At 44.2% G+C, this 11,312-nt stretch overlaps 1 protein-coding gene across 5 annotated transcripts; it reads right to left on the bottom strand.

The window, feature by feature from the left end:
- Positions 1 to 1,702: 1,702 nt before the first annotated feature.
- BLOC1S2 (biogenesis of lysosomal organelles complex 1 subunit 2) lies at positions 1,703 to 10,251 on the bottom strand. Of its 5 annotated transcripts, none has more exons than XR_012674293.1 (8): positions 10,128 to 10,250; positions 9,176 to 9,292; positions 8,184 to 8,303; positions 7,574 to 7,687; positions 6,896 to 7,036; positions 6,308 to 6,422; positions 2,912 to 6,220; positions 1,703 to 2,433 (listed from the first exon to the last, which is right to left on the bottom strand). XR_012674293.1 is itself a non-coding variant. In XM_075154551.1 (7 exons), exons 1-7 carry the CDS (start codon positions 10,177 to 10,179, stop codon positions 6,211 to 6,213), a joined length of 669 nt encoding a protein of 222 aa, XP_075010652.1. In that variant the 5' UTR covers positions 10,180 to 10,250; the 3' UTR covers positions 1,703 to 6,210. The 5 variants fall into 5 exon arrangements, 3 of the variants coding, with proteins under 3 accessions (XP_075010652.1, XP_075010650.1, XP_075010653.1); XR_012674292.1 differs by having other exon boundaries at positions 2,912 to 3,123; XM_075154551.1 differs by having other exon boundaries at positions 1,703 to 6,220.
- Positions 10,252 to 11,312: the final 1,061 nt, after the last annotated feature.

Raw genomic sequence — 11,312 nt, 5'->3', positions numbered from 1 at the left:
GATGATGCATTTTGGCATCTAATTTCTGTTCCAGCTGACTCCCTGCCCCGGCTTCCTGACGTGTTTCATTTGCCGCTGTCTGAAATACTACTTGAAAAGTAAAGGAAAAACCCCAAAACCCTGCACAAGGGGATTAATTCCCTAAAAACGATGACCTTGAGACCCTCCTGTCCTGTGCTCACACACTGCAAGAAATAAGAAGCTCTGAGAGCCATACAGGCTAATCTGAACACTCTTTACAGGCTAAAATGGGGGCCTCTTTTATAGGAAATAGCATATGATAACCACTAGAGGTAGAATAAAATGCTTGTACCTGCTGTAGGTTAGAAGCATGAGTAACCAGTGTGGGCAGTTAAGCTTTAGCAAGGCTTCAAGTTGCACAGTCCAGGGAACATTAGTCGTAAGGAACTTCAGAAGGCAAAAATGAACTGGTCTTTCCATTGGCTTTTGCCCTTCAGATGAAATTTGGCCTCTATACTTAGGTAAGGTAGAAAAGATTTCCTGCCATAATTCCCAGGTTAAATGCTTTTTAGCATCTTTCAAAGCAACTTTCACCTTTAAATTTGAACAGCTATTCATTCTTCTCACATTGATTCTCATTTTCATTTTATATTCTTTTTCAAATGGCAAACAGTTCACACTATTTTTTGCATGGATTTCCTATATCATGTCTGTATTTCATTGCTCTCTTTAACTACTCCCTATGCAGTGCCTTTAAGTAAAATTCTTTAACTTGCTATCACGTCAGAGAGAAGCCTGGTTTCTTTATGGCAGCTTGCCTGAACTTCCTTTGTTCGTAGTTCAACTCTTTGGAAATGAAGGAGAGAGAGTAAGGGCAATGGCCCCCAGTGAAAAGTAGTCCTGGCTATCTTAGGATTACATACCCAGTTACTCGGGTGGAAAGCTGTGTGAGGATGCCACCACAACCATCTGCTCTCCAGGTCATAACCCAGACCTCACAAGGTGCAGCAGCTATCATCTACAACAGCAAGAGACTAGGACCATTTAATGCCAGTGAGCCAAAGGTCTCTGCAGATTCTGCCGGGCTTTGCTCCTATACTAAATGAAACATCAGCTCTTCCCACTTCTGACTTCTCAGTTACATCCTTCCCAAAGAACAGCTCTACCTAGGGACAATCTCGCAGAAAAGTACCTGTTCCTCTAGAGAACTTTTGGCAGAGTGATATCAGTCCTTTTCCACTGAACTCTACACCTTTGTCAATCAATCAGAGCTTATTTCACAACATGGGGACCATACACCACCATTGCATGTACTGAGCCCAAACATATTGTGACCATAGGACCATACTTCTTACTGAGCTGAAACAATTTACCACAGAGCACAGCTTTTAAGTTACATCCACTTGCTTCAGGCAAGTTATTCTTCAGCTGCAGCATGTTTCCTATGAGGGGCAAAGGAAATGGCCCAGGAGGCAGCTTCCCTGTTTCACACGTCTTCCTCCATGCCGAACAGACAAGGAGGCAGACAATACAAACCAGCAAGAAAATGCTTGTGGCTCCCAGGGGTTCCATTGCAACGTGGAACAGGGATGTGGGATCAGGAAGGGCTGAAGCTGCATCCTGGAAGGCTCACTTTATGAAGACTACAGTAAAAACAACAGTGCAAAGGTAACCAATAGCTGCTCTCATTTCCTCTGGGTTAAACATTCTGGTTAGAAAAATTAACTCGCTGCCAACAAACTTGGATGAACTGCTTTAATTTTTAAGCCTTTTTTTAAACCTTGTTCTACTGTAATACCAGAAAGCAGGGACAAACATTAATCATTAACAAACCTTGCATTAACAAACCCTGTCATATTTTCATAGCATGCTTGTCTTCTGCCTATTACTGTTGCTTATATGTTTGTCCTCTGATGGGATGCTGCAAATACAACAATGTATTTATCTTCAGGCCATTATATACACTTGTGATTATCATCCCATTGGATATCTTTTAACATTTCTATTGAACACAGAGTTCCAGATTAAAAAGCATATTTCTAGAAGAGCTGTTTTTCAGCTGTTGGACATGTTGCAGTTTCCACTAATGATTTAAGAGCCCATTCTGAAGACTGTAGACATCTCCACAAAGTACTGCTCTGAAAGTTGGATGACTTCAGAATAACCTGGGCAGGTTAGAGCAGCTGGGCAGAACTGTCTTGAGGTGCCAGGGAAAAAATCTTCCTCTGGAACTGAACTCTTCTGTTTCTGCTTAAAGAGCTGTATTTGCTAGGCTGATTTTCACCCCCTGGTTTGCAGTTACAGTCCAAGTCCCCAAGAACCACTTCAGTTCCGAAGCAGTTGCATAGATGCTTTGATGAGATACTTTGCCCCTTGACTTTCCTCTGTCAGCCCTCGCTTTCCTCTGTTCTCTTCCTTATTCTTCCCTTCATTAGCTGTTCTTCCCCTCATTATCTTTTCCACCAGGAAATGCTGCAGAAGAGAAGAGATAGAGATTTAGTCTCCCTCTGTACCTCCTCTGGAACTTCTCACAGACTCTCCAGGTGAAATGTTTGAGCAGCAACCAAGTTGTGCCTCTGCTTTTGGACTATGCATTTCCCCAGTACAATGCTGTTTACACACACACCTAGCTATGTCTCTTCTGTGGTGCTACTCTCCAAGGACCTGCCATCCTTGCCTTGTGATTTGGATTCTACCAGTCACACAGAGGGCCCTCAGGCAAAGAGGGGAATAGTTAATCAGAGGCAGAACTGGGAACACAACGGTCAGCTCTTGTCCTAATTGGGATGCCACCATCACACAATCCTCCAGCCAGCCAGGTAGTCAGTCTCTAAAATTTTCTCCCAATAAAAAGTCACTTGTGGGGCAAGTTCCTCTTCCCGTTTCTTCTTCCCGGAGGTGGGACACTCAAGAGTTTGTGAAGGAATCTGCTATTTCTTAGCTCTCTTACCTGAAAACAGTAAGTGCTTGCTGGCAATGCATGGCTAGATGGATTTCCACCTTCAGAGTTCCTGGAGTTCTAAAATAGCATTGTATTTTCTATACGTAGAGAAGCAACTTTTTCAACAGGAACAAGATTTGGTCCTTACTTTGCCTTTACCGTTTTATCTTGTGGAAGTGTTTTCTGCTGACACATCGCCCTCTTGTGGCCCTCCTACAATCCTGTCAAGGAAAGACCACGAGCAGAGAAAGGTCGTATTATTTTTCTTTGAAATTTTCTATGCCCCGATCACACAGATTCCTAGACCTTCCAACAGCATGCTGGTTGCAGGTGGTGAGTGCATCTCTTCATCAAAGCAACTGTCAAATGCACCTGTGATTGAAACAAGACATGGCTAAGCCAGCAGTTCTACAAAACCAGACCCAAATAGGAGTGTCACTGGAGTAAATTAAACCTATTCTTGAGCCAGCTCTTTGCCTTGCTATACACATACAAACCAAACACCGGGCCTCTGACTATGAAGAGGTGGGATGGGGCAGGCCAGGAAGCTCCACGCAGACTGAGCATTCTCCAGGTGAGGTAAGTACAGAAGGAATGAGATACAACGGTTTTAATTTCACGTGACCGTATTTACCTGTCCACTGTAACTCAGTCCCCTTGATGCCCTTGGCCTTGAGGGGTGAGAAGCAACACCTGTTACCAGCAGCTGCATGGATGCTGTCTTAGAGGGCGCCATTTTAATTTTAGTCATGACACTGACAGCATCCTTTGCTTTCAGACATGTCTTTGGAGACCTGAGAAGTGATTAGGGCTTACAGCTGGTATGCGTGTACTTCAGACTGGTGTTTTGTACAGTCACAATCATCTGCTTAATCACAAATTGCCAGTTCTCTGCTGAGCAGAGGACAAACTCTAGCCTTCATGAACCCAAGAATGTGCTCTTGCTTAGCTAGCAGTAGCCTATTCTTGAGTGCAACCCTTTCTGCCCAAACACTCTGACAATCCTTATATCCAACTCCCATGTTAGGAAAACTTCCTGCTGGGCTGCTGTCATGTCCATAGCTGCCTTTGGCAACATAGCATGCTCCAGGCACACATTACGGAAGGAAAGTCTTGCTGCTGCAGGATGCCTGCTACATTAAACCATGCTTAAGAAAGGTGCGGCACATAACTGCCTCCTCTTTTCTATTAAGAAAGACTAGCAACCCTGAAACATCTTCCCTATTATGTGCCTCCCCACAGTCTCAAAATGAAAAGGTGCCCTACTGGGTCCAAGGCAGTTGGAGCTGCTAGAGGATATAAAACAGAGAGGAAACCATGCTGCTGTTCTTGGCCGCTTCAGGAATTTACACAGCAAGGCTGCTGTTATGATCCCAGTGACAATGAATCCTTCTTACTGTGGAACTATGAGTTTTGGCACCCCACCTGGAACGTGGACAGTATGTGTTAAGGAAAAGGGAAGGTGACTGGGACTCATCTTAAGACACAGCAGGGCTGCCACACATCCAGTTCCATACTTGGCTTAGATCTGTGGAGTCTGTCTCCCATTGAGGGTCTGAGCATATGGTCCACATCCGATCAGGGAGTGGACTTGCAACATTGGCAGCGTGCTGCTATCAGAGCATGGGGCATGTCCAGGCCACGTTCCATTCTATCTTCAATACTTGATTTGCAGGTTATCTGCCATGAGCAGAACTTATTTGGCTTGCTGCCGTGCGATAGGACAAGTCACTGGCACTTAGGGCTTGATATTATTCTTATCACATGGAGATGATCACTAGACAGCAGATGGCCAGCTCACCATTGTAATTCCTTGTGATACAACTCTGTCACCCCTTCATCTTGGCCTCTGTACCTAGCCAGAGTGCAGGGCCAGCTGCCTCCCTGCAGTAGAGAACAATCCCTTGGTGTGCCAGCATCCGCTCTGTGCCTCTAGCACTATCTTCCCAGAAAGAGCTGGGAATCAAAGAGATCACTAGGCTGGAAGATCAGTTATCTTGTTTCAATCCTAGAACAACCTGCCCTGGTAAGCATTTCAGTGGCTGGTCAGCTCTAGATGATGTCCACCTATCCAGAACCATTTCCAACCTAATATGAATCAGTAACTTTTCTATTCTTAGACATGGGTAGGGGCCAGGGAGGGAACTTACAAGGGATCAGAGACTAAGCTCCCAGCCACATGCAAGTACTATATGCTGTAATGAAAACCCTCATTCTTCCAGGGAACAGAGGAGCTCCGAGCAGCACCCTCAAGCTTTTACTTCAGCAGCCAAACATCTGTGATTCTCCTCCACAACGACAAAGAGAAAGGATGGTACTATCAAAAACACTGGTGAGTCTGCCTGAATCACGTCTAGCTCTTGTATAATCTACAGATGCATGAAACACTGGAGAAACAGGACTTTTAGATTGTCTACCACTTTGTAGTACCACTTCCCAGCATCAGAAATCACCAAGCAGGCCACTGTTCATGCTGTCATTCAAATGCCAGCTCTAGGCACGAAGATTTTAGATCTGGCTGGCTAGATCCTCTTGTCCAGCAGAACTGCGAACACACCATGAATCCTGAGAAGATGACAATCTGTCAGGTTTTAAAACAGGCTGCTGTTCTACATGGTATAATTTCCTCCAACATAGAAATGATAACTCATCTGTTGGTACCTCTACCTGTTGGGTTGGAGGATGTTGCTTTGATAACGATACTAAAATGTCTGATTTGCTTTCTCTGGTAGAAAAGTCATCAGTGAGCTAACTACGGATAAAAGCAATACAGATGCAAACGGCTGGATACCTCTGGGAGACTTAAACCCTGTTCTTTAAAGATGCTCATTCCAAAAAGGCCTTTCTGCAAAGTGAACTTAACCCTTTCTCAAATCCTACATCAAGGCCATATAGAATAGTATTTTCTATTTTAAACCCTGGATTTTTAAAGTGATGGTGAAGGCTCTCAAAGGTCACCTGCTTCACTGCTTTTAAATAGCACTAGGGAAAAGTGTCTGTCTTGACTATTTACAGTGGCTGTACACTGACAGCATTATGATCTTTACCACATTGGCACCTGACTAGACATTCTAAACAGCCTGTAGGAAGTTTGAACTACTTCTTTCCTACATCAGTACTTGTACTATCCTCGACTGCAACTCACTCAAAAGCCAGCTTGAACTAGTCAGGGTCAATAGGTACAGGGGAAAAAAAAAAAACACCTTGGAGTAGGAGTACCTGTTCAGTAAGCAGGGCTCTGTTAAAGTAGCAATTTGGAACGCTGTTGATCTGGTAGAGAAGAAGCTTTTTGTGCTGGGCATGCCTCTTCAAAAACTACTAGGATCAAAATTCATTGGTAAAGTAGAGAAAGGATCTGCTAAGTTAACTGAGCATGTGATAAAGCAATACTTCTTGCAATTTCACCTGAGGTCCAGACAGTCAAAGAATGTAATTGCAGGAATACTTGATGCAGCGTTTAAAACATGTTCTCTTCTATGATCTCCAGTAGCTGGAAGGAGTTTGTCTTTATTAACAGACCCTTTGAAAAAATAAAAAGGCAACTTACATAATTTTTCCAACAGGAATTTGAGATTCCAGAGAGACAAACGCAGCAAGTTGTTTTATTGTAAATTTCTAGTAATTAGTCTCTCTATTTCAAACAGATAAAGGTGGATACCAAAATGAAGTGTTTTCAATACCATGCTCATAACTCCAAAGACCCGGGTATCTTGTCAACGCGGAGCTCAGTGAAGGAAAAAATGAAGTTTAGGTCCTGCTGCTACTAAGGGAAAATGTCTTCATAGGTTATGGAGGGCTTTTCCTAGATAGAGTATTTCATGTGGGACATAGGACTAACACACAGATAGCCAATATCAACATACGGGTTAGGGACAGGCTTCTACTTTTCACTGCAGGACAACTGAGGCAACAGAACCTCTTGAGAAGAGGAAAATATTATTCAGCTTTAAGCCTGAATACAGCCTACTGTATTCAATAGATAGAAAAAGTTACCAGTCTTGATGTTAGCTGTAACCAAATCCGTGCCAACATACAGAATTGCTGTTGTGCAACTTAAACAGAAATAAGTCTGACTCATAGCCCAACTCCAACTTAAAGACTGTTGTAATTTCATCGTTTCTCCAGTTTTTTGTACTTGGCTTCTGCAGAAGGAAAAATAACAATATTTTAGGACTGGATAGGTAAAAGCTTTGAATCCTGTAAGCTGCTATACATCTTAAAATTCAAGTTAATTTACAGTATCACTCAGGGTCATTTTTTACTAAAGCATTTAGGCAAATATAACTGTACAATAAAATGTTTAAGAACCAGGTGCTTAAGTCAGACAGCTAATACTAATTTAAGCCAAGGGGACTTGGGTGCCTGGTGGAACTTTATGAATCCCTCCATTTGCAGGATTAAACATCTGTCTTTAAAATTTGGATCAGTGCATATTTTAAAAGGAAATCAAGCCTCACTAGTAAGCTGTCATTCAATAACACCTGTTCTAGTCCACCTCCACATAACTTGATATATTAATCTTTTGCCAGCGCTTGCCACTTCACATACGTTTGTAGCTCAAAAGCAGCATAAGCAACTCTGCAGCTCAGACTTGTTAAACAGAGGAGTTTACTTTGTCTTTTTAAATCCCCTTGCAAGGGACTATATGGCTAGGTAGTAACAGTAGAGGACAATAGTTACCAAGTTTTTTGGAATATGCATCCAATTTATAAGCTGCCTGCTCCAGAGCTGCAACCTGTTCCTCAATTAGGTTTATTTGTTCCAAATATGGCTGAAGAGCAGCATCTTAAAAAAGCAGAAAAATCGTATCTGTCAGTTCTCAGTAATTCACTTCCAAGAAAAAGTTCACACTTGAAACACAAGAATTTCTCATGACATTCTTCAGATAGAACAATTTAAAAGCTCCTTCCTGCCCCTGCCCCAAAATCAAGTAGTGAGACTGATAGCCATGTTCCAGAAAAGTATGAAATGTTTAAGAGTACTGGCTAGACTCAACACAAGTAACAATACAACGTGAATCAAAAGAAGTGTTATTTCCTACCAGATCCAAAATTTGGGGTAAAACAGGACATAAATTCAGCTGTGTTTTCTCTTATGCCTGTCTACATTATCTATAGCTGTAAAGAAATATACAAGATTGACATTGTATAGCAGCATGTGTATTTCAGTGAGTTTTCCTTCCTTCAGCACCTAATGGAGTGAGAACTATCTCACTCTTAGATGCTTCATTTCCCAAACAAGTTACCATTCATTATACCCTTACCTTATTTGGTTTACTTACATTTTTGATTTAAATCCTTCAAATTTCTACTGATGTTTATAGCAATATCTTTCATTTCTAGGTACTTCAAGCTAGTCAGCTTATTCATGTTTTCCAAGAGTTTGTAGTCTTCGCTGGTGGCTTAAAAAGAAAAGAGTTTACTTTAAATAAAAATTGACGCGGTTTGAATTGGGTGCAGACTTTTCAAGAGGACAAGAGATTTCAAACCCACAGCCAAATGTAACAAGGAATAGTTTAGATGGCAATACAGGTATTAGTATAATGTTCTACAAAAAGAGAGATTACATTTTGGGAATTGTAAAATCAACTGGACTGATGAACACTTACTCACTTGCAATTTTTTTTTGAGAGAAAAATTGACTAGTTCCTCACATTTCTACTCTTACTCTGTCAGTTACACACTTAAGTTTACAAAACTGATAGCACAAATCCAGACTGGTAACCTGTACCATATACCCTTCAAGCCCATGCAAATCAGTAGTGCTGTGGAGTGCTTTCAAAATTAGAGTCTATGGAATCCACTAACTTGTTGAGCACTTTACTTTGCTCCGGTTAATGTTGCACAGCAGTTTATTCTAAACAATGAAAGTTGGAAAACATGTGTATGATCCTTGCTCTCACTCAGAAACAAAAAATCTGCACATGTTCCACTCTCAGTTGTGCTTCTCTTCTAGTCCTTCTTAACCTAGACCCCTTTTGTTTGTTTGTTTGTTTGTTTTTCCATGTACAAGCTTCTGCAAGACTAAAAAGATTTTTTTTAAAGTTGCTGATATCATACTGAATTCTTTTGAAAAATGTGCTATTCTGGGACTTCATTAATATGACTAATCTCAGTGTTGTTAGTAGTCTAGCAACATGCCAGACCTGAACTGCCAGTGTTGCTAGATATGATCTAAATAGATATAGTTTAGACAAACTACACAACAGATTTCTATAAAAGAAGATGAAAAGGAACAAAAACTTATTTGCAGGTCAGTATTGCAGTGCCTTACCTGTCAATTCACCTGTTAAGTAAGTGGCCATTTTGTTGAACATGTCTTTACAGAGTTCATTGATGTCTGCCTCTGCTGGTTCCTTAGCTTCCTCTGCTGTTTCAACAGCAGGATCCTCTAATCAGGGTACAGACAGGGTTATGGAAAGTTATCAGGTACAGAAACACACCATAAAGATTAAATTGTCCCGTTTTTTTCCCTTAAAATTGACTACACCTACTTTCCATATAAGTTGTCTACTTTACACTACAGGTTAACAAATCTAGGCAGCTTCCTTGAAGTAGCCTCAAGATTATTTCAAAGTAATACTTTAGGGAGTATTTATGGGACAGGCAACCTGGCCTCACCACACTTGTAAATATCAGCCCCCTCCTATGCTTAGACGATAGGAAAGGAATTTGGGGAGAACTTTTAAGTGACTTTGTGCACAATGCTACAGATGTTTATTTCTAGTCATTGATTCAGAAAAGAAGAACCGGTCCCCCCAACAGATCCCCACCTGTGGAAAGCGATAATCACCGCTGTTCTTCTCCAAACCCATTTCTACCCCAACCCGCCCTTGTTCTGCTCTTCGCATGAGCAGTTCAGCACCTCTTCCTCAACCCGAAAGGTTGCTCTTTCCTTCCTCGGCAGCTTTTGCCGGCTTGAACACAAAGGCTGCCCCGAGGCCCGCGGCTCCCGCCGGCCAAAGCAGCGGCGCGGGGGGTGACAGGCACACGGGCTCCAGGGGAGCAGCCGGCCGGCCGACATACGCGAAGCCGCGGGCCCGCCCCGCAGCCGGCCCCCAGCCCACCGCTGGAGCCCTTACCGCCGCGGGGCGGCTGCTGCCCCGCCGGGCGGCTTCTCCCTGCGCCGCGCCGGGAGAAAGCCCCGGCCTGGCAGGGCCCAGCCACGGCCACGCGGCCAAGGGGCGAACCCGGAGACGGCCCCGGCCCCGGCCCCGGCCCCTTACGCTTAGCGGGCTGCGCGCCGGCCTCGGGCAGCCCCTCCGTCGCGGTCGCCATGGTGACAGGCCCCCTCCCGCGCCGCCCGCTGCCGCCTTCGACCCCGCGCAAGGCCGCAGCCCCGCCCTCACCGCCGCGGCGCATGCGCGTCTGCGGGCGGGCGGGGGAAGGCTGCGGCAGCGGGGGCGGGGGCAGGCCGCGGCCCTCAGCGCTGGGCCCTGGCCGGCGGGCAGGCTATCGCCGTGCCGGCCCCGGCCTGCTCCCCGCCGGGCCACGCAGCAGCCGGGGCCTGGTCCTCCCACCGCTTCTGGCCGCGTCGTGAGGGGAGGCCTCCGCTACCGCGTCCAGCAGGTGTCTGGTGGGTGACGGCTTCAGTTGTGGGAACAAGCAAGAACAAGCAGCCTTCATCACGGCCGGAGGAGAATGTCGCACACCGAGTTGTAAAACGTGACACGAGTTTACTTTTTACCAGCTGTAAAAGGCAGTGAAGCAGCACAGGAAGAGCATGGTTTGTGCCTGACGTGGCTGTGCTGTCAGTTTGATTATTTCCCTTTTTCTAACACCACGACTGAACCATTTATTGCAAGAGCACCAGCAGGACTTTCATGCTGCAGGCCAGTTTCAAGGGCTGCTGCTAGCCCAGCCCTCGCAAGCAAACTCTCTCGCCTTGTGTTTGAGGGTGCTTGCCTTTGGCTTAGCTGGTCCACTTTCATCTGAGGGTCTTAATGCAGCTTAAAAGCAGCTCTGCTTTTGCTAATGATGTGGTGAGGAGATAACTGCTGGCATGCTACAGTCTGTCCTGTGGTGACTGCAGTAAGCGTTGCTGCAGTTGCCACAGCAGTATCTACAAGGTATTTTCAGTCCATAGTGTAAGTAGCACTATATAGAAAGGGTGCAGCTAAGCATAAGTCTGTTAAAAAGATCTGCCATTGCTAAGTATACAAATGTTTATTAAAAAAAAGAAAAAAAAGGAATTTCCTCCCCTCCTCTTAAATAGTAAATATTTTTTGCTGTTGGTGGGGTTTTTGGGGGGGTGTATGTTTGTTTGGGGTTGGTTTGTTTGGGTTTTTTACAGTACAACTATAAATTTCTCACTCTTCTTAGGTGAGATGTCTTACACCATTGCTGTTTAGTTTTTAATCAAGCAAAAATTGTTTCTGCAAGTAGCTTCCATTGAGAAGCTACTAGAAGTG

Source organism: Calonectris borealis, chromosome 7 (assembly GCF_964195595.1).
Source record: "Calonectris borealis chromosome 7, bCalBor7.hap1.2, whole genome shotgun sequence".
Classification (NCBI taxonomy): Eukaryota; Metazoa; Chordata; class Aves; order Procellariiformes; family Procellariidae; genus Calonectris; species Calonectris borealis.
Note: the sequence above shows the minus strand (reverse complement) of the source record. Positions and strands in the feature narration are given on the sequence as shown.